Raw genomic sequence first — 24,250 nt, 5'->3', positions numbered from 1 at the left:
TTATCAGATATAAAATGACAAAACTTTTAATATTGACACTATCCATCCAAGTTGACAGATATCAAATGGAATATTGATAAATGTCATCTGTCCTGTCATCCTTTTGGACAGAAAGAAATTGCTCTAGGCTACATGAGAAGCAGCGTAGCACAGTGGAAAGAGCCCAGGCTTGGGAGTCAGAGTTCATGGGCTTGAATCCCGGCTCCGCCGTTTGCCAGCTGTGTGACTTTGGGCAAGTCACTTAACTTCTTTGTGCCTCAGTTACCTCATCTGTAAAATGGGGATTAAAACTGTGAGCCCCACGTGGGACAACCTGATCACCTTGTATCCCCCAGTGCTTAGAACAGTGCTTTGCACATAGTAAGCGCTTAACAAATGCCACCATTTATTCATTAATTTTTTACGTATTTGAAAGGAGCATACCCACCCAACTAGAGAATTGGGCTCTCCAGGCCCTTTCACTGGACTAGGTGTAGATGTGCATCTTTCTACCTTCAGTCTCTCAGTCTGAGCCTAACCAGCATGACCTTAAGATAAATCAAGATTCTAGAGCAATTATTTTAGGAAAAAGGAAAATAGAGGGGAAAACAATATGAACCAACTTTGCTTTGCAATCGGCTTTTCAATGAAACAATCAAACAAGAAGAGTCACAACTGTCAGTGACAAGTCAAATGATTACGGATAGAAAATAACAGTGTCCTATTGGAGAGTTTGGGGGATGAGGTGGAGAAGGAACCCGGTAGAGAAATATCACTATTAAAAGGGTCAAAGGAAAATTAAATAATTTGTAAGAGCTATGGGCTATGAAGATATGTATCAATGTTTGATTTTGAGTGCAGGTATTCAAGTAAGTTGGGAAGTGGGGCCTTTATAGGGGGCTCCAGTGGGTTAGGGATTGGGAGGCACCAGCATATTTCAAAGAGTCAAGGAGTTAGTCCTGATTTTCTGTCTCGGTCCTTCTCTTCAGAAGCTGTCATCATATATAGAGAGCTGAGATGAGAGAGGTTGGAAATAATAATAATACTAATGTTGGTATTTGTTAATCACTTACTATGTGCAGAGCACTGTTCTAAGGACTGGGGTAGATACAGGGTAATCAGGTTGTCCCACGTGAGGCTCAAAGTCTTAATCCCCATTTTACAGTTGAGGTAACTAAGGCACAGAGAAGTTATGATTTGCCCACAGTCACACAGCTGACAAGTGGCAGAGCCAGAATTCGAACCCATGACCTCTGACTCCTAAACCCGTGCTCTTTCCACTGAGCCATGCTGCTTCCTAGTCCTCAAACATCTAGTGGTGAAAACAAGCTTTATTCCAGAGCTGAAATGGCACCTATGACTGTAAAGGAAGAGAGAGAGAGATGAGAGAAGCAGCATGGCTCAGTGGAAAGAGCACTGCTTTGGAATCAGAAGTAATGGGTTCTAATCCCGGTTCCACCACTTGTCAGCTGTGTGACTTTGGGCAAGTTACTTCACTTCTCTGAGCCTCAGTTACCTCATCTGTTAAATGGGGATTTAGACTGTGAGCCCCACATGGACAACCTGATCAGCTTGTATCCACCCCAGCCCTTAGAACATCGCTTCGCAAATCGTAAGTGCTTAATAAATGCCATCACTGTTATTATTATTTAAAGCAGGGAGTAGACCAATGCTTGTTGGAAAAAAAAAGTAATGAATCCATGTATTTGTTAGCAGCACAAATACTCTCATCTGAAATGTCAATTTACCAAAAAGGGGGCTTAAACTGGCCTGCCATAATTAATTTGGATTGGCTGAAAAACCTTTGTTTGGGGCTGTATGGACAGGGTTTTATCACTGGAACAAGCTGGACAATCATCCCACGGTAACTTTGAGCAACTGGTTACCAAGTCAGAGACAGAATACTTGGACCATTTGACTGACACAGCAAAACAGTGTTCAGGGCCCCAGCTTGAAAATGCTAAAACAATAAACCTGTCTGCTGTCCACCCAGAGCTGCCTGAGTGGTTTGAATCTGCTTTATTTCTATGATGGCAACTGTTTGACTGGTTTTTGAAAAGATGGACTCAATGGGCATTTCCTTCCTTGCCATCCTAGTCCCTAAAGAAGCAGCATGGCTCAGTGGAAAGAGCACTGCTTTGGAATCAGAGGTAATGGGTTCTAATCCCGGCTCCACCACTTGTCAGCTGTGTGACTGTGGGCAAGTCACTTCACTTCTCTGTGCCTCAGTTACCTCATCTGTAAAATGGGGATTATCTGTGAGCCTCACATGGGACAAACTGATGACCCTGTATCTGCCCCAGTGCTTAGAACAGTGCTCTGCACACAGTAAGCGCTTAACAAATACCATCATTATTATTATTATTGTTCCCTTTGCTCACATTTTCTCTTTCTTTAAACGTGAATGTGGGTCATTCTTTCCCTTAAAGCCTCAACAAGCCCCACATCTTGCTGCTTCTTAGTGCTCTGGGCATGACTTTTGATAAACCAAGTAACTAAATCCCTTTGTGAATTCTGATGCAGATTGCTAGTTTTTGTTTCATCACAGTTAAGATTGTAATGATAATCCCTTTGGGAGTATTCATCACTTTCCAATGTGATGTGGGGAAGCAGCGTGGCTCACTGGAAAGAGCATGGGCTTTGGAGTCAGAGGTCATAGGTTCGAACCCCGGCTCTGCCACTTGTCAGCTGTGTGACTTTGGGCAAGTCACTTAACTTCTCGGTGCCTCAGTTACCTCATCTGTAAAATGGGGATTAAGACTGTGAGCCCCACGTGGGACAACCTGATTCCCCTGTGTCTACCCCAGCGCTTAGAACAGTGCTCGGCACATAGTAAGCGCTTAACAAATACCAACATTATTATTATTATTATTATGTGGCTTCAGCAAGATATCAATCTCTCCATTGTCCTGGTGATATAATCCTCCTCACATACCTTAGTACCTTTTAATTTACTCATCTATTTATTTGTTAGTAATTTATCTAGATTGTAAAATTCTAGAGGGCAGGGATCTTTCTTGTATGTTTCCAAGTGTCCAATACAATGTTCCGCCTGGAATGGAAGCTCAGTCAATCTTATTGCAATAAAAAAATGGTTCCTAGGAGATGTTTTGCTTTTGCATTATGTAAATTTGCAAATTGTGGTTATTATTAATAATAATAATAATAATTCCAGTTTGAAGTACATTAAGTTCTCCAATAATTCTATGACTATATCCTGGATGAACGCTTTGAGGAGCAGTGTGGCCTAGTGAGAAGTAACATGAGCTAGTGGACAGAGTACTGCCCAGGGATTCAGAGGACCTTGATTCTAATGTTGGCTCTGCCACATATCTGCTGTGCGACCTTAGGCAAGTCATTTAATTTCTCTGCACCTCAGTTTCCTCACCTGTCAAATGGGGATTAAATCCTACTCCCTTTAAGGTAGACTCCGGGTCTAATGTCAAACAGGTACTGTGTCCAACCTGATAACTTTAAAACAGTGCTTAGCACGTAGTTAGTGCTTAACATGTACTATTTAAGAAACTTTTATGAAAAATTGGCATTCTAGTATTTGCACTCTGCTGCGAGCATGCACACAACCATTCCTTCCCACATCATGAACACATCACGTCCAAACAGACGGATGTGCAATGTGGAAAGAACATTCCTAATTATCCTCAATGGTCTCTTCGTGAATGTTCTTTATGTCAGTTGCTTTGGTTTGATGTGGAGAGAAGGAGCAAGCCACTGGAGTTATGGAGGAGATATCATGTGACCAGAGTAGATGAACTGTCTCGTGATCCCCAACCTCACCCGCCTTGAATAACAAAGGGAAATAAGAAAAGGATGCAGGAGTCAGAGGAGTGGCAAGTTTTAATCTTCATCTTCATCTCTTGACTCTTCAACTCAGTTTTAACAGAGAATAATGGTCTGTTTTGTTGAAATTGATTTTGTAGTGTGGTCATCGGAGAGGGTTAATAACCTGAAAACATTACTGAAAGTACTTTTAAAGAAAACCCAAGCAAATCTCTTAACTCTTCCTCGTTCTCAATTTCCCCCACCTCTGACTCACTGCATTTACCTCTCCCATGCCTGAGATGCCCTCCCCAACTCAGCTTTGCCAACCATCTCCCTCTCCTCCTTCAAAACTCTTTTAAATTGCTTTCTTTCCCAGAATGCTTTTCCTGATTAAATTTCCCTGCTACGTGGTCTTGCCCCCCAACAACTACCTAATGTTCATGTATTTATTTTTTCACTATCGATTGTCCTTTGCTGGTGTCTATCACTCATATTTACTCTCAATCTCTACCACAGTATATTTGTCATTTTACATCCTTGTCTTTCTGGTTGGAAGTGTAAGAGGTGAGCCTTCCTTTAGTGAGTCTGTGTATTCCCCAAATACTTAATAAGGTACTCTGCCCACAGATTTTCATTCAGTATCGTTGACAGAGAATACGGCAGTAAATTTCCTTCATTTTAAACAGCAGCCATATCCTCTCATTTTAATTAGATAAGACGTTTAGAAATCGTTCTTTCCAGTGATGTGGTTGGTAGAGGAGTAGTTAGGAATTAGTTTAATTATCTCACCCTTGAATCACAAATGGGTGGAGGAAGAGATATCAGGAGATTAACTAGTTCAGTAGTTACTGAACCTGGAGATTGTGATCCATTGTGTCCTGGGTGGAAGGCTGCCATTTCTCGGTAAAAACACAAGTAGCCAAGAGCAGGAGACAGAATACTTCATCAGTGGGCTGCCTACAACTGGACCCCCAAGACCTTGGGTAAATCACTTAATCTTGCTGAACCTCAGTTACCTCATCTCTATAATGGGGATTAAAACAGAGAGCCCCATGAAGAACATGAACTATGTCCAACCTGGAAAAAAAAAAAAGAAGAGAATTAGCCTTTAAGCACATCCCTCCTACAAGGATACTGATATTCCAGAGTCTCAGTGTTTCCTGGAGCTCCTAAATTCAGCTGCATTGTGGCCCTGGAAATGACTTCTGATGAAGAACTGTGATTCTCAATGGATAGATCCCAGGCCTGGGAGTCAGAAGGACCAGGGTTCTACTCCCGGCTCAGTCGCTTGTCTGCTGTATGACTTTGGGCAAGTCACTTCACTCTGTACTTCAGTTGCCTCACCTGTAAAATGAGAATGAATACTGGGAGCCCCGTGTTTGTCATGGACTATGTCCAACCTGAGTAACTTATATCTAGCCCTGTGCTTAGTAAAGTGCCATATAATGGTATACAGGTCTAACCAGCGGGGTCTATGTTGTTAGTCATGATCAATTAATATTATCAGCAGGGAGATCAGCACCATGAGACATCAGGTCACCGCCACAAGGTAAATCCCACAACGGAATACAAGTGTCGGAGAATAAAGGCAAGGAGAACAGACAGGGCACTTGATTGCACAGCAGGAAGTGGGGTCATAGAATCCTAGGAATCAAAGCTAGGAAATAGCTGGCGGATCAGCCGATCCACAATCCTCTTGGGAAAGGTCACACCCTGTAGGGAAAGATGGCCCTTGCTAGGGGTCCAGAAACACATCAGAGCAATTATCAGTGGCACAACATCAAATTGGAGGGAGGTATTGAGCCAGGCACCGAAGGAGTCGATATGAGGCCTAATGCTGTTAAATAATGATGATAAATGACTGCGAGGAAAGAACGGACGGGAACATTGACAAAGCTCGCTTCTAGACCAAAGGACAGGAGAGAGCCATGGTTTCTTCTGAGTTTAGAGAACTGGGCAAAATTCAATCGGATGAGATTTAATTTAGATAAATGCAAGATAATGAACTTGAGGCAAACACCAGGCAGAATTACAAAACAAGAGGATGCTAGTTAGAAGAAATGCAGAGATGGTCCAGGCTAGTCTGTTGATTAGAAATTAGATTTCAGCTTGTCTTCTGATGCGTTTTGTAAATATCACAATTGTTCTCTGGAGCGGTAGGATTTTTTTTTTTTTATGTACTGTACACGGAAACCTGCCAATAGAGGTGATAATTCCCTTTAATACAGCTTTAGTGAAGCCCTGAATGTCGTGTGAGGATAAACGCTTTATAATAAGATCCAGCAAATTGGAAATAATCCAGAATAGTGCCAGGATTAGAAAGTGTGACTTATGGAGAGAGATTAAAGGAATTTAATGTGTATGGCTCTGAGCAAAGACGACAAAGGAGGATATGATCGTTGACTATAAATACTTGAGGTAATAACAACAACATAAAAAAGGTGAATGAAATGTTTAAAGGTTCTTTAGGGTGATGTAACACTGGAGTGTTTCAGAGGCAATGATTTCATACTGAAAATAATAAAAAAAGTCATTTATTGCTTTCTAAAGTGCCATGCCTTTGTGACAAGACAGTATCAATGAAATTTTGAAACCCAGGTATCGAGTGGAAGTGTGGAATAGGAACACTCAGCTTGCAAGACAGCCCATCTAGACTGCCAGGTCAATGAGGTGCAGAAATTCATTAAGCAATTGTAATGGGGTCGGAACTAATAATAGAGGTGTTCGAAGAAAGACTTGATAAAGCCCAGAGAAGCTTCATTTTATTTCAGTGGACCAAATGCAGAGAAAGGATACCAGATTTTTTTGACCCATTCTAATATCTATCCTTCAATAAATAAATAGATCGAAGTGGCCATTAACTACCGTTCTGGCTGTTTAATTATTTAACTGAGTGGAAAATATTCCATTTACTCTCAGTTTGAGGGGGGCTATCTTTTATTTTTTAAGTGGTTCCTAGACTAGGTAAATCAGATCTTGGGCAGGTTTTCGTGTTCATTCCATTTTCATTGTGACACTCACCCGTTTGCAGAAAATGAAGCTTGCACAGTTGAAATTTTACCATAGACAGCACCCTTGGATGCCACAGACAAATGGTACTTGTCAAAATCATATAGACACCTATGTTTTATAGCATTTCATATGAGAAGTCCAGAATAGGTTACTTTAGAGAGGAAGATAGGTGACCATCAATATCACAGTAGTAGGAAAACATGCATCCTGTTTCTCGGAGTCCTGAGCAGGAAGGACCCAGGATGTATCATTCATAGTCTATTGTTCTTCAAATTTGATTCAGCTCTCTCATTCACCCCATACATCCAATCCATCACCAACGCCTGCCTGTCTCACCTTCACAATATCACCAAGATCCGCCCTTTCTTCTCCCTCCAAACTACTATCGTGCTGGTACAAGCTCTCACGATATCCCGACTGGATTACTGTGTCAGCCTCCTCTCTGATCTCCCTTCTTCCTGTCTCTCCCTGCTCCAGTCTATTCTTCATTCAGCTCCTGGGATCATCTTCCTACAGAAGGAGTCTGGGCATGTCACTCCCCTCCTCAAAAACCTTCAGTGGTTGCCTATCAACCTCCGCGGAAAACAAAAACTCCTCACTCTTGCTTCAAAGCTCTCCATCCCCTTGCCCCCTCCTACCTCACCTCCCTTCTCTCTACTGCCCACAGCCCATACACTCCACTCCTCTGCCTCTCACCTCCTCACTGTCCTCTATTCACGCCTGTCCCGCTGTCGACTCCTGACCCATGTCCTACTGCTGTCCTGGAATGCCCTCCCTCCTCACATCCACCAAACTAACTCTCTTCCCCTCTTCAAAGCCCTCCTGAGAGCTCACCCCCTTCAGGAGGTCTTCCCAGACCGACCCCCCATTTCCCTCTGCTCCCCTTCCCCTCCCCACCACCCTCTGCTCTTCCGCCTTCCCTTCCCCTCAGCACTGTACTCATTTGTATATACTATTTATTGCCTTATTCATTTTGTTAATGAGGTGTATATATCCTTGATTCTATTTATCTTGATGATATTGTCTTGTTTTGTTTTGTTCTGTTTTGCTTTGCTGTCTCCCCCATTTAGACTGTGAGCCAGTCATTGGGCAGGGATTGTCTCTGTTGCCTAATTGTACATTCCAAGTGCTTAGTACAGTCCTCTGCATATAGTAAGTGCTCAATAAATACTATTAAATGAATGAATGAAAAATGCTTCCCAAGTATCTCTTGTTATTCTTCCACCTTAGAATGAACTTAAATAAGAAGCAGCATGGCCTAGTGGAAAGAGCACAGGCCTGGGAGTCAAAGGACCTTGGTTCTAATACCATCTCTGCCAATTGCTTGTTGTGTGACCTCGGTCCCATCACTTACCTTCTCTGTGCCTCAGTTTCCCCAACTGTAAAATGAGGATTATAGATGCCTGATCTCCTCCCAATGTAGACTGTGAGCCTTTTGTGGGATAGGGACTGTGTCCAACCTGATTAACCTGTATCTAAACTAGTACTTGGAAAAATGCCTGACACATAGTAAGTACTTAACAAATACACTACTAATAATAATAATGATGACTGAGTATCAACTGAGGGGGAGGACAGTGGGCAGGGATTGTCTCTATCTGTTGCCGGATTGTCCATTCCAAGCACTTAGTACAGTGCTCTGTACATAGTAAGCACTCAATAAATACTACTGAATGAATGAATGAACTGAGCATGTACCAACAAGGGGATGGAAATCCAAACTTTGAAAATGAACAAGATCAGCGGAGGGTCAGGGCTGCTTTTTATAGAGCAACTTTGAGCCAGACAGTTCCATTTCTGGGGCATTTATGCATTTTGCTAAAATTTCCTGGGATTGCCTCTATTAAATCAAGGTAGTTGGTCAGTCTACTTAAGATTGAGTTGTTTGATATTCCTCACGTTTTACCTTTGTAGGCACAACGTGTCGACCCCTATGGGAATCCATAGAGCTCCTGTGGTGAATGGCCAGCAAGATCTTATTTTCTCAAGAATGGTTTTCTGTCTTCATTTTGGGCTAAAGCACATTTTCTTGCCAGTCACCGTTTTTGGGTTATCTGTGGGTTTATCTGTGCCATTTTGTTTTGGACCCAACATGACATTGCCAGATCAATAATGTATCATTTCTCTCTTCTTCCTCTACAGTACGCTGTCTGGCTAGTCTTCTGGGTTACATGGAACGTGTTTGTCATCTGCTTCTACTTGGAGGCTGGGGACCTTTCAAAGGTAATTTACCCTGTGATCCGTCTGAGTCATCAACTGTGTGTTAAAAGCCCAATTCTCAAATCCAGTCATTGCTGCCCTCTGGGACCCTTGGATGAACCTAGATTGATGGAGGATTTGAGTGGACCAAATCTCATTCCCCTGTAGTTGGTCTATAATTAAGTGTGTTTTTCAGGGAGTCACAGACTGTGTTTTTTAAGGAAAGCTTCATTGAAACATTATAGCCATCAGGCGATGCAGATTTATAATCTGAGTGGCTAATTAGTGATTTCTGTAGTACAATGTGTGGGATTTTTCACTCATAAAATCTTCAGGGTAAGCCAGATTCTTTTTGAAATTGTCCAACTTGCTTATTCCTTGCTCGATTATTTCCAGGTGTTGTCCATACCCAAAGCAATAATTGACAAACCGAGTGCTGGTGGTTGAATGAAATTGTAACCTGGGGCTCTTGATTCATTACAGGCTGAAGAAGAACAAATCTGATTCTAAATTACTTCAGGAGAGAGTTTTACCACCACAGCTCTCTCATGGTTAAAGGGTTATTTTTTCCATTGAAGGGAATGTTGTGATTTATAGCTCCATTTTCATGATATTCATTTATTTGGACTGTTTATTGTTTTCCGAATTGGATGTCTATTTGGCCAGATAGCACACACTGTTAAACAGTGCTTCTACATCTCATTCTTTCAAAAAGCCCAAATGCTCTTATATGTAGATAGCAATATGCATATATACACATATGTATTTTTAACTTAAATGCTTACATTTACTTAGCAAACAGTGTGGAGTTAGAAGAGGAAACATAGATATAGAGATGTGCTTTGACATCGTTTGTATATGAAATATAATCTTGTCACCCTCTAGACTGTACACTGCTTGTGGGCAGGGAGCAGGTCTGTCACCTCTGTTATGTTGTACTGTCAATTTCCTGTAAGACCTTAGTTTGGCATTCTGTTTGCTTAGGGAAAAATCACAGTTGGTTTTGGGGATAGGAATTCTCAAGTCATTTCTGAGTCTAAGGTCAGGACCTTCCATTCAGACTCTGAGGGTGATGGCTTCAAAATTTTGGAGGAATCAAGTCCTGTTAGAAGTTCCCTGAGTGAGATGACCCCATCAGAAATCGCTTTGTTTCAACAAAACCATTCTATTTGGAATTGTTGGCTTCTTACTCGGTCAAGGCACAAGATGTGTGAGTTTATACTTTCTTCAGGTGTCTCTCCAATTTCCTCTTCCCTCCCCTCAGCCCTCTTCCTTATTCTTGCTTTTCCCCTTCTCTTCTCTTGTTTCTTTTGCCTTTCCTCTTCTTTCCTCTCTACTCTCCCCTTTCACTTGCTCCCCTCTCCTCTTCCTCTCTCCTATCGTATCTTCTCTTTTCTTTTTTTCCCTCCCCTCTCCCCCTTTCCCTTCTTTAATTTTCTTTCTCTCCCTTGGAAATAGGGAGCAATTGTTGCCAAGGCAGTAACAATACAATGCTTTGGGGCCTATTAGGAGAGATATGTCAGAAACTCTTCTAGACTCTGAGCCCATTGTTGGGTAGGGATTGTCTCTGTTCCCGAATTGTACTTTCCTAACGCTTAGTTCAGTGCTCTGCACACAGAAAGCACTCAATAACTACAATTGAATGAATGAATGAATGACTCAAAAGACACTGCACCAAATAGACTTCATATAGTAAATGCACAGTAAGCTTAATGGAAGTGTAGTATTAACCTCTATTTTTCATAAGAGGTTCCCTCTGAGGTTACAAGCCACAAGAGATATGCATGCACAGGGTCTTCTGAGAAGCCAAATGATAAATTTACCATCAGATGGAGACCACCTAGTCATAAAGGAATGTGGCTCAGTGAAAAGAGCATGGGCTTTGGAGTCAGAGGCCATGGGTTCGAGTCCCCGCTCTGCCACTTGTCAGCTGTGTGACTGTGGGCAAGTCACTTAACTTCTCTGTGCCTCATTTACCTCATCTGTAAAATGGGGATTAAGACTGTGAACCCCATGTGAGACAACCTGATTCCCCTGTGTCTAACCCAGTGCTTAGAACAGTGCTCTGCATATAGTAAGCGCTTAACAAATACCAACATTATTATTATAAAGGAAGGTCATGTGTGTGGGTGCGTGTGTCTTTCTGCTGCTCCGTTTTACAACCATTTCCTTCTCACCCTCTCCATTTTTTAACATTTATTGAACACTAGGTCTTGGGAGAGTACAATAAAAGGAAAATATTTTCTTTCCAGGATGTAAGTTCCTTATGGGCATGGATTGTGCATTTGTCCCAACCACTTAATACACTGCTATGCACATATTAAGCACTCAAAAAATACCTTTGACTGATTGATTAATCCTGTCCTTGAAGACCTTATAATCCCTTATAAGGTCATATTCATTATCCTGTTTTTGAGAAGCGGCAAGTTGTAATGGATAGAGCATGGGCCTGGGACTCAGAAGATCATGGGTTCTAATTCCGGACCCATCACTTGTCTCCTGTGCGACCTTGGGCAACTCACTTCACTTCTCTGGGCCTCAGTTACCTCATCTGGAAAATGGGGATTGAGACTGTGAGCCCCACTGGGAACAGGGACTGTGTCCAACCCGATTTGCTTGTATCCACCCCAGTGATTAATACAGTGCCTGGCACATAGTAAGCACAAATACCATTTTTATTATTCTTATATCGAGATCAGTATGCTGAAGTGATATTTGAGGGTAAGCTTACAATGACTGAAAAGTTTTATGGACTTCTTTCTCTCTTGTTAAATGAGAGACAAAGGTGATTTGATGTGTTAGCCCTTTGCCTGTTTGTAGCCAAAGGCATCAATAAAGTCATTCACAGATTTAAATCCATGAACACTGTTACTGCCAAAAATAGGTAAGGATGCAATAATGCTAACTGTACTTATTAAGTGAATACTTTAGACAGACCAGGTTCTTGGCCTTGAAGTAAATGTCGAGGACAGAGAGAAAGGGGAGAAACCTTTAGGCCCCAAGAGATTCTGGGACGTAGGCATAGCAGACTCTGAATAGCTCTTTCTGAGCATTGAGCAACTTGAAAATTTGCTCCTTTAACTGAAGTTCTCTTTTTAATTTATCATATTTATCATCGTCCTTGTCTTTATAGATTGTTGTTCTGCTTTTAACGTTTCATCTTTCCTATATGTGTATTGCCTACTTTCTCCCTTTCCCTTATTCTTAGAGTTTCAGCTCCCCAGGTGACCACCTGGGACTGTCTCTAAAGCTCAGCGGTGTATTTTTTTCACATCACTTAGAGCAGTGTGAGCCTTATGTGAAACGGCCACTGTGTCCAACCCTATTGTCTTGAAACTTCCCCAGCACTTAGTACAATGCCTGACAACTAGTAAGTGCTTAATAAATACCATTAAATAAAAAATGCTCTCTGCACACAGTAGGGACTCCGTATTATTGAATGAATGAGATTTCAAGAGCCCTTGGAGTGGGTAGGCTGGGTTTGAGTGGGGTCTGGTGTTTTGGCTGACCCTGGTGTGATCCTCAATACTGTGGGGTGGCCATGAAGCCCCCAAGCAAAGGGAATAACCTGGTCCAAGCATCTGCCTCACAAGAACCTGGCAATGAGATTATCATGTCCTTAAAGGATTCAGAGGTTTAGCTGTGAATACGACTATAGCACTTATAATATTGATGGCATTTGTTAAGCGCTTACTATGTGCAAAGCACTGTTCTAAGCACTGTATACTTATCCCTGACCTGCATGGCCTAGTGGAAAGAGTATGGGCCTAGGAGTCAGAGGACCTGGGTTCTAATCCCGGTTCTGTCACTTGTCTGCTGTGTGACTGGACAAGTCACTTCACTTACCTGTGCCTCAGTTTCGTCATCTGTAAAATGGAGATTAAGACTGTGAACCCTATGTGGGACAGGGACTGTAACCAACGTGATTATCCTGTAACTATTCCAGTGCTTAATACAGTGCCAGGCATATAGTAAGCACTTAATAAAAACCATAATCATTATTATTACCAAAGCAGGCTTCATTATATAGGGTAATGGCATTTGGCAGTCTCTCCTGAGCTTGGGCTACGCCAGTTAGTAAATTCATTTGCTGAAAAGGTGGGCTTCTGTGTCTACCCAAAATAGTCATAAGAGTGTTGTTTTGATATTGATTCAAAAAGCGGGGGAAAGAGTTGCGTGCATTTATCAATCATTCAGTCAATCAGTGGAATTCATTGAGTACTTACTATGTTCAAACCACTGTATAAGACTTGAGAGAGGACAGTACAAAAGAATTAGCAGACACGTTCCCTGACCATGATGAACTTACTGTCTAGAGGCTGTACAGTCCAGAGTATAGAGGATTGATAATGTGTAAAATCCATTTCAGCATAGGGGTTCTAGGTTAGTATCAACTGAGTTCACAGTGTCCTGCTGCAAAATAACCTATCGTTATGGCTTTTATCTCAGCCCTGCCTTAGCTTGACTCCCTCCCTCTCTCGGCTGGGCCAGGAAATCCTTGTAGGAAGACAGTGCAGCCGGTGAAAGGGAAGCAGAATGTTGAGGATTTCCACTCCAAATGCACGTTCACTGACAAGCAAGAAAAACTGAGCTCATTTATCTAGCTCCGATGCTTCCAGAATCCATTTTTTGAGGAATGCCTCAAAAAGATGGGCTTTAAAAGCATTTTCCTAATTTTTTTTTGTCATCCTCCTTAAATCACCAGCTGATAGTTACACATAGGTGAGGAGAACAAACCTTCAGGATGACATAATGGAACGAGCAAGAGTCTGGGTATTAGAGGACCCAGAGCCCGCGGTGTAACCTTGAGCAAGTCATTTAACTCTCCATGCCTCAGTTTCATCATCTGCGAAACTATGAGCCTCATGTGGGACTGGGGATTTTTTCTGATCTGATTATCTTTAATCTCATATGGTTCCTGGCACATAGTGTTTAACAAATAACACCATTATTATTATCCAGAGAGGTCATGTAGCAAGCTTAGTTTAGTTCAGTGTAGTGGACTTTAGTTGACTTAGCAAAAATACAATTCACAGAAGCCGATCATGTGGAAAGTCCTTATGGCTTCATGCAAACTATCACTCACGATTTAGAGGCAGAATCTGTAGACCCAGTGGCCAGGAACTCACATGTTTTAGGATCTTCCACAAACAGAAAACCCCAGCAGGGCTTTTCCCATTCCAAAGTGGCATCCAAAATTTGCCATGTGAAATATCTTATCATCATCATCAATGGTATTTAAAAATAATGATGGTATTTGTTAAGCGCTGACTAAGTGCCAACCACTGTTTTAAGCACTGGAGTAGATACAAGGTTATCAGTTTGTCCCACATGGAGCTTACAGTCTTAGTCTCCATTTTACAGATGAGATAACTGAGGCACAGAGAAGTTAAGTCACTTGCCCGAAGTCACACAGCTGACAAGAGGCAGATCTGGGATTTGAACTCAAGCCCCCGACTTCCAAGCCTGTACTCTTTCCACTAAGCCACACTGTGTGCACACCATTAGACTAAGTGCTTGGGAGAGTACAGTGAAACACAGCTGTTAGAAAGATTCTTGGCCCCCAGGGCGCTTGCAGTCTAGCTCTATGTTCAAATCCTTAGTTAGGGCATAAGGAGGTGGGGAAAGTCTCCACGATTTTGCCTTTGAAACCATTTTTTGCATTGTTTGTTAAAAGAAGATGATTAAAATTTCATGTTCTCTGAGAAGCTCCATTTGAACAAGGAAAGCAGGGATCATTTAATTCTCCGCTTGCTGTAGTTGCAGCCAATCTTTCGAGAAGTAATTGAACGATCGATGTTGGATGGAGGTTTCTGAGAGATTGTGGTGGAAACCCTAAAATGAAAGAATTAGAAATGTCACCTTCTCATAACCCACTGAGTGTGTAAAGTTTCTGTGTGCATGTGCGTGCATGCGTGAGTTCTCTATGTAAGAGTCTGAGAATATTCCATCTTAAGTTTTGCAGTTCTTTAGGGAGCTGAAATCAGACATACACAGACAGGGAGAGCTAAATAAATAAGATAGTAAGGTCCTTGAGAGCCAGGATTATGCTTACCAACTCTACTGTACTCTCCCCAGATCTTATTACAGTGCTCTGCACCCAGTGTGTGCTCAGAAAATGCCACTGATTGATATAAACGTCTCCATGAAGCACAAACAGTGTGGTAATTCTATTTATTGCTATTGTTCTTGTCTGTTCATCTCCCCTGATTAGACTGTAAGCCCGTTGAAGGGCAGGGAGTGTCTCTATCTGTTACCAATTTGTACATTCCAAGCGCTTAGTACAGTGCTCTGCACATAGTAAGCGCTCAATAAATACTATTGAATGAATGAATGAGACAAGAGCAGCAGACAGATCAGCCTGGCCTGTAGCAGTGAAAAGAGCAGTTGAGGAGTTGCTGGAGACTGGGAGATAAATGGAATCAAAAGCAGTAACAGGCCTTATAATCAGCAACACAGTGCATAGAGAACAATCTTTCTGAGCTCCTAGTGTGGAAGGGGGTGTTGGTTGTGCATCAGTTTTTTTCAGCAACACCACGTGCATGGCTAAGATTTTATCATCAGTAACATCATTCCTAATTCAAAGGGAAACTAGGGATTATGCCCACATTTGGTTAATGAACTGTTCATAGTAATTCCTCCGTGGCGGAGATTAGGAAATTGAGAAGAGTTACCTAATGGGAAGAGCACGGGCCTGGAAGTCAGGAGATCTGTGTTCTAATACCCATCCTATCACTTGCCTGCTGGGTGACCTTGGGCAAGTCACTTAACCTCTCCGTGCCTGTTTCCTCCATATGTAAAATGGGGATTAAATATCTCTTCTCCCTTCCCCCTTGGACTGCGTGGGACAGGGACTGTGTCTTATCCGCTTATCTTTTATTTATCCCAGAGCTTTATTAAATGTTTAGCACATATTAAGTCCTTAACAAATACCATAATTATTGCTAGTAATTATTAACTGATAAGAAACAAGGTTGAAAAATTGTATAAAGTGTCGTGAAGGGAAATACGGCAATTTCTTTGCCCTTTCAGCTTTTTGTTGCAGTTCACCAAGGCACCTGCTCCATGTCACAGGTTTGAAATAGCTGAATGAAGAGTTCTACCAATTTCATGTGTTGACTCTTCAGAGCCTCTGCTGGGAGTAACTTCAGTCATATTCTTGGGAGCTCAATTTTCTAATTTCCAAAGATGCAAACTCCAGTGAGATTTGGGGATGAGACCCATTGTTTAAACATTCAGCCTGGATCTCCAGGCCTATGGCTGTGATTTTACACTTGACTGGGAGGAGGCAAATGACTGATGTGATATTTCTTTAGGCCATAAGCTCGTTTTGATGAGAAAGATCAATCAAATGGTGATATTCATTGAGTTCTTATTGTGTACTGAGCGCTGGAGAAAGTACAGTGCAATAGAGTCGATAAACTCGTTCCCTGTCCACAAAGACTTTGCATTCTAGAGGAGGAGACACACCTTAAAATAAATTATGGCTAAGTACATAAGGGCTGTGGGGCTGAGGGTGGGATGAATAGCACTCATTTAAGGGGTACAGCTCCAGGTGCAAAAAAAGATGGTATGGGGAAACGCTGTGTGATATATGAGCAGCAGTCGTCAGAAAGCATGATGTTCAGATTTCATGATTATTGTTTCCTTGTTGGAATTGTTTAATGATTTTGAATGTCCAGTTGTGTCTAATCATAAAGCAACCTGCAGGATATTTCATTTTGAATGTATTAACTCCGTGGGTTGATGGTTAAACAGATGTCCCGTTAAGATAACAAAAGAGTAAAATTACTTTGCAACTCAGAAGCATCTGTTTAACTTTGGGTAGGTAAATGCCTCCAGGCTTTAAATCTGACCTGAGTTTGGATTAATGGCTATAAAAAGATTTTAAGTAAATGACTTTATTTTTCAGTTCTATTACTCAGGGCTGACTTGACAAGCTTGATCATATATCTAATAGATGAAAATCGAAAACAATACTGGCAACCCAGCAGGGTTGAGTTGTTTTTGAAGGGAGATTCATGGGCAGATATTATTAAACATGCTCGGAGTTAAATTGGCTTCTAGCAGTTCTTTAACTTTGTGATCTCGATCCATCGGCTGACCGCCCAATGCACAGTAGCTCCGCAGCTCTGTGACTTCATCACTGTGGGAGAATGAAGCTAACTTTTTTCTACTGGATAATGTTATAGAGGATGTCTTGGAATGCAGTCAGTCGTTCAGAGCCAAGGCAATGTTGCCGCATCACACCGCCAGAGAGAGTTCAATCAATTAATCAGTCAATCAGTGGTATTGATTAAGCATTTACTGTGTTCAGAGCACTGTACTTAACACTCAGGAGAATACAAGGCAACTGTTCTGGTTATACTTCCGCATGGTGACATGACAGTATTAAAACCTTGATCAAATGTTCCAGCTGTCAAACCCAACAAGACCAGTGCCCAGAAGATGAGATGGTGGTACAGTGAATAGGTTGACATTAGAGGAGCGAGGTATGTGGTCTGGGTTTTAGTACTAAATCAGAGAGCTAAAATAGGAGGGGGCAAGGAGATTGAGTGTTTTAAAGCCGATGGTAAAGTTTCCATTTGATGTGGAGGTAGATGGATAACCACAGGGGGTCCGGGACCTCCCACCTCATCTGCACCCCTCATGTCTTTACACCGTCCCGGACTAGAAGGAATGATTTGCACCCGCAAGGAACTTGCAATCCAAAGGGGCAGACTGCCATGAAATAATCTATAATTTAGCTGCTTGGTTAGTGGACTACATATATCAATATGTACAAATGCGCCATGAGAGACTGTGGATATGCTGAGGTGATAGCTGAACAGACGGGAGCTGGGAGATTAAAATTAATCCGGGAAGACCCCCTTGAGGAAGTAGGATTTCAGAAGGGAAGTGGTCTTGTGGATTTGAAGAAGGAGGGAAATGGGAAGGCATGATGTAGGATTTGGAAGCGGGAGAGTGGAGAACGACTCTATTTTTTTCCACACTCTGCACCCTAAAGATCAGCACTCGTCTCTCGACCTGCCTGGTGCTGATTTTCTTTCGTGGAATAATGATCCTTGCATAGCCAGAAGCAAATGGTCATCATAACTCTGGATTTCCACTCTAGGGCCTCCCCTTCTAAAGACACCTGCTGTTATGGAACTGCCTTAAAGTTGCTGAATAATCTAGAGCCATAATATAGTAGTGGCGTAGTTTGCATTTTAATGTGTATAAGAGCTGGATTTCAGGTTCTGTTAGTGCTAATTTATCTGCCATTAATGGTGAATAATGCACTTATCCTTGGAGAGAGAACAATGATCAGACAGAACTTTAGTGATGGATGCTATTGCTTTTCAGCTAACCTGGATCAGCCATGATTTTTGATTACACTCTTTGAGCTTCTGATTGCAGTCTCAGTTTCCCATTACTTTATTTGCAGAAATACAGCTAATTAAAAAGTGCCTTTAATGAAAACTTTAAGTAATTAATTATACCCTTGACTGCATAAATATTAATCTATGAAAAGGAATTTTAAAACTAATTTAAAAGATTTCCCTAAGTGTGAAGGATGATGGTGACACCCAGAGAGAATGGACATGTTTAAGCTGTGGGAGAATCTTCGGGTGAAACAACAGGAAAGGAAACACAAATGAGGGAGAAATTCAAAATTACAGCAGGGAGGAGATCTTCAAATCTAAAGGGGGAATTTGCAGAAGAGTGGACAAGCTCCTCAATCCTCATCCCTATCCTCCCTGAGGACAGAAAATATTTTCTGAGTCAATGATCTAAAATTGGAGTTGTTCCCTTCATGGAAGTCGGTGTCTAAGGCCACTTTTAGCAAAATAAACCTTCCATTTTACATGGTAAGAAATTCCCTGACATTATTTCCTATATTAACAAAAATACCATTACTATTCATAGAAGCAGCATGGCCTAAAAGAACGAGCATGAGCCGGGGAGTCAGGAGAACCTTAATCTGGTTTTCCAATTTACCTGTGTATGACTGGGGTCAAGTCATGTAATTTCCTCTGCCTTAGTTTCCTCAACTCTAAAATAAGGATTAAATATTTATTCTCCCTTTCTGGTACCCTGTCAGTGCCCCGTGGGTAGGGATTGTGTCCAATCTGCTCATACTGTATCTACCCCAGTGCTTTGTATGGTCATGGGTTCAGCTCCCGGCTCTGACACTTGTCAGCTGCGTGACTGTGGGCAGGTCACTTAACTTCTCTGTGCCTCAGTTACCTCATCTGTAAAATGGGGATTAACTGTGAGCCTCACGTGGGATGACCTGATTACCCTGTATCTCCCCCAGAGCTTAGAACAGTGATCTGCACATAGTAAGCGCTTAACAAATACCAACATTATTATTATTATTGTATAGTGCTTGGCACATATGTGCTTACCAAAGATCACCATTAATAACAATAATGAAATAACCATCTAAATTTATTAAATTTCCCCTAAGTGGACTTAAGTAAATTATCTTTTAAGGTATTCTAAAGCTACCTTTCAAGTAGAGAAATGCATCCTGTTGGCTTTTGGACTTGGATTCATTCAGGCTTTGTAGATGGCTTTCCCATAAATATATGGGAAATATCCCATAATGCATGAATTGCATCATATACCTTTACCCCAACCACACTAACTCAAACTGTAGGTTTCTGAGAGCTGGCAGAGAGCACAGAGGAAGTATTATTTCAATCATGTTAAATTTAAGGACCATCTTTTCTTGGTATTTAGACTGGAGCAGGGTGACTTCAGGGCTCACGTGTCAGGAAAGTGCAAACACCTCTTTGGGAAGAAATTGAATTTTGTAATTTGAGGGTAGAACTCGATGATTAAATAGCCTTATGAATTGAGCATAAGCCTGCTTTATTGTGGATTTCATTAGCAGGCCCTGCCTTTAGCGAGCCCGAGGCCAGCTCGAGTTATTTTTCTCCTTTCCCCGGTGAAACTGGTTAAATCTGCAATAATAGGGTGATCAGATGCCGGATGCAACTATCTGTCTTCTAGCGGTCTCTTTCTGCTTTTCTGAATGACATAGGAAGTATCCGTGGACTCTGTGGGGGGATCACTGTCGTGGGAGCATGGCAGTATCTGGGAAGGATGGTAAAAAGGAACACATTTGATCCTCAAGGACCTTACCTCCAAGGAGCTATGCTTGGTTAATACTATTTCTTTAAGGGAGATGTGTCACAAAGGAAATGGTCTCTTCTCTTCCTTTGTATTTCTTCCCTGATTAGGGCTGGTCTCCAGACAGCCCTGCTATCTAACTGATTTTAAAATTGTAGTCTGAATGTCATATTTCGGGGAGTCTGTTGATTTCTTCTGTCTCCTTGAATATTCAGCTTTTCATTTTAAGTAAAGGAAATAATTCATGGCCTCTGCTGTAAACAGAAAACTTCTGGAAAAGGAGGAAAAGAGGGAGAGGGTGGCTCATTTATAAACAAACATTTACATGCTATAATGAGTTATTTTTTTCTTCATTAGTGCATGTAACCTGCTAGACGAATGAAAGCATAATGATGATTGTGTGACTCAAGGGTTTTCACACTTGTAAGTAGTAGTCTTATATAGGATGCTGGAGTAATTAGGAATCTTTTTAAGACATGCCACCTCTACTGCCTTTGTAGATGAACATCAGTGGTATTCGTGGAGCACTAACTGTGTGCCAAGCACTGTACTAAGTGCTTGAGACAGTACAACAGAGATGGTAGACATGTTCACTGCCCACAACAAGCTTAGAGTCTTAAAAGGAGAGAGAAAAGGAGCATCTCCCATGACAGACTGTCTTCTTGGAGCCAAACATAAATGCTTCTTGGTGGTCACAGTAAGTCTCGTGAGGGGTGTCGATGACCCACGATGGATCCCCTACACTCCTCCCCAATCCTCGCTGCTGCTGAGTCCCTTTTACTGGGCTCCCGAATCTTGTTAATCGAGATCAGGGCTGGCAAGGGGCCTTGCAGACTACACAGGCGCTGTCTGCTATCGAGCACATTCTGATTTTATGAACACTAAAATTAATCCATTAAAGACTTTTTATCACCAACCCCAACTACTTACTTTTCCACTCATTTATGGAAAATTTTAGCATCGACATCCTAGCGAGCATTATAATAAGGCCAATTCTTCTTGGTCTCCCTTTCTTCTTCCTTTTTTCCCCTCGAATAGAGACAGCAGAACTGAGTTTAATAATTATTTTGCTTAAGACAATTTAGAAAAGATACTCTTAAGTTTTTCTTTTATCCCCGGCCTGAAGCAAAGTACTGAAAACAAAGGTAGCATAATGTTAACTAATTACCTGTGCACATAATGAGAAGACGACCTTGAACTAACTTCTATTTTGTACAAAATGAGTTGTCTCTTTTGGTGATTGATTCTGTTGTTCATGCAAAAGAAATTGTGGCTTTATTAGAAGGATGAAAACCCTTCCTGGGTGTTTTGGTCCTTATAAGGGCTCCAAGATCACAAGTCCTGAGGCTCCGTACATTCCTGCCGTAAGTAAGATGGCAGTTGGAGTCTAGTCTAGGTGAGTCTAGATTGTTGAATGCCAGGCAAGAGAAAAGAAGCTGGTTGATATAGTGGAAAAATCCTGGGGCCCAGTAGTTAGGAGTCTTTGGTAGGTTCTAATCCTAACTCCGCCATTTGCCTGCTGTGGGACCTTGGGCAAATCACTTGATTCCCCTGTATCTCAGTTTCCTCATCTGTAAAATGGGGTTTAAATACCTGTTCTCCTTCCCTCAAGGAGAAGCAGCATAACCTATTGAACAGAGCATGGGCCTAGGAGTCAGAAGGATCTGGTTTCTAATATCTGTCTGCTATGAGTAACCTTGGGCAAGTCACTTCACTTCCTCTGGGCCTCTGTTCCCTCGTTGTAAAATGGAAATTAAGACTGGGAATCCCATGTGGGACGGGGTTGTGTCCAACCTAACTAGCTTATATCTTCCCCAGTGTTTAGTAGGGTGCCTGGCATATAATAAATGCTTGACAAATATTATAAAAAGGACTGTATCCAATCTGCTTACATTGCCCCATCTCATCACTTAGAACACTGCCTGACACATAGTAAGCACTTAACAAGGCTACAATTATCATTATAATTATTCTCTCACTACTGTTTTAATGAAGTGTTTCATCACTAACAGCAAACTATCCTTGGTCCGGTTAAGACTTAAAGGACAGAGAGCCTGCCCAAAGAAAGAGGTTGCTGGGCTAATGCATTACAAGACAATAAAAGCTAGTTTGGAAAATAGTATTAAAATGCCAAGTGAAAAAAAAAAGTTACTTTTACTTCTGACTGTGGAATGGAAGAAGGCAGAGGTGAGTGAAATAAGCGAGTGTTCAGAAGCAGAGCAACCTGGACTGCCTGGGCACATAAATGAATCAGGATGATTCAAAACTCCCATAACAAGAAATATGCAAACAGCTTTAGAAAGCACTCAAAATGGAAAAATCTGGCCAAAGACTGTCATATCCCCAGCAGGGTGAATCACAAGCTAAATCCTATTTAACTGTGTTTATGACCATTACATTTCAATTACATTTTCCTAGAATCAGCTTAAAGCAAAGAATCAAACATGTGAATATTTACCCATTAAATACAGGGAAGGAAAAATGTAGTTGAGCGGTTTGAGGGCTGCAGCCAAATAATTACCTTCTCCCATACTATATCTACAGTACGGTAGTGCACGCCTTAAATATTTTGACGACAAAATGAGTTATTAATTGGAGAGAGGAGAGATGTTTGAGAAAATTATACATCTCAACTGTTGGAAATGGCCCGCAATTTCTTTCAGAGTTCAAATACCATAACGATATTACAGATGTAAAAAAAATGTTCGATTTTAATTTGACTTAGCCTTCTTGACCTTTGTGTGAAGCAGGGTGGTTTACTAGAAGAAACATGGGATTGAGAGTCAGAAGACCTAGGGTCTGGTACGAGCCCTGTCACTGGCCTGCTGTATGACCTTGGGCAAAAAAGATGACTTAACCTCGGTTCCTCATCTGTAAAATGGGAATGTGATACACACTTTCCCTACCTACGAGAAGCAGCGTGGCTCAGTGGAAAGAACACGGGCTCTGGAGTCAGAGGTCATGGGTTTGAATCCCTGCTCTGCCACTTGTCAGCTGTGTGACTGTGGGCAAGTCACTTAACTTTTCTGTGCCTCAGTTCCCTCATCTGTAAAATGGGGATTAAAACTGTGAGCCCCACTTGGGGCAACCTGATCACCCTGTATCTCCCCCAGCGCTTAGAACAGCTCGGCACATAGTGAGCGCTTTACAAATGCCAACATTATTATTATTATTACCTCTTAGATTTAGAGCCCTATGTGGGAAAGGGACGGTGTCTGATCAGGTTGTATTGAATCTGCCCCAGTGCTGAGCACATTACCATGCTCTCTGTTTTTCTTTCCATGAAGTCACAGATATTCAGCGAGCACTATTTACTGAGTCACTTTGTATTGCGAGGTGCAGTGCTGTGTTCAGATTAAAGGCTCCATCCCCTTCCGTGTTCCCACTCTTCCTGTTTATCCGCTGGCTAGTTGGACAGGAGACACAAGCCTCTGAAGGGACGTGTGCTTGGGAAGAAAGCTTATAATAATAATAATGATGGCAGTAGTAATGATAATAATAACAGCAACAATAATATTTGTTAAGCATTTACTCTGGGTCAAGTTCTTTAATGAACACTGGGACAGATATAGGATAATCAGGTTGGACACAATCACTGTCCCATATAGTCTTCACAGTCTGAGAGGGAAGGATTTTCCCGGAGGAAACCGAGGCACAGAGATAATAATAATAATTATGGTATTTGTTAAGCACTTACTATGTGCCAAGCACTGTTCTAAACTCTGGATTAGACACAAGGTAATCAGGTTGTCCCACATGGGGCTCACAGTCTTAATTCCCATTTTATAGATGAGGTAACTGAATCTCAGAGAAGTTAAGTGGCTTGTCCAAGGTCACATAGCAGACAAGTGGCAGAGTCGGGATTAAGACCCACGACTTCTGACTCCCAAGCCCGTGCTCTTTCCACTAAGCCATGCTGCTAATGACTTGCCCGAGTTCACAAAACAGGAAAATGGCAGAGTCAGGATTAGAATCTAGGTCTTCAGACTCCCAGGCCTGTGCTCTTCCCACTATGCCACACTATTTTACAGGGACTTCTACTTCTTCTCTCGTACCAGCTGAAAAAGCAGCATGCTTTAGTGGAAAGAACATGGGCCCGCAAGAAGGACCTGGGGTCTAATCCCAGCTCTGCCACACATCTGCTGTGTGACCTTGGGCA

The 24,250-nt window shown here is 41.8% G+C and overlaps 1 protein-coding gene across 1 annotated transcript in view; it reads left to right on the top strand.

Moving 5' to 3' along the window:
* The window catches only part of NKAIN2 (sodium/potassium transporting ATPase interacting 2), a 1,127,517-nt gene that overhangs the window by 609,055 nt on the left and 494,212 nt on the right, over positions 1-24,250 (top strand). The window contains exon 3 of the mRNA XM_029058747.1: positions 8,914-8,994. Coding sequence (XP_028914580.1) covers positions 8,914-8,994 — 81 coding nt within the window. The remainder of the gene's footprint in view (positions 1-8,913; positions 8,995-24,250) is intronic.

The sequence above is a fragment of the Ornithorhynchus anatinus genome, chromosome 2 (assembly GCF_004115215.2).
Source record: "Ornithorhynchus anatinus isolate Pmale09 chromosome 2, mOrnAna1.pri.v4, whole genome shotgun sequence".
In the NCBI taxonomy this organism is placed as follows: domain Eukaryota; kingdom Metazoa; phylum Chordata; class Mammalia; order Monotremata; family Ornithorhynchidae; genus Ornithorhynchus; species Ornithorhynchus anatinus.
Note: the sequence above shows the minus strand (reverse complement) of the source record. Positions and strands in the feature narration are given on the sequence as shown.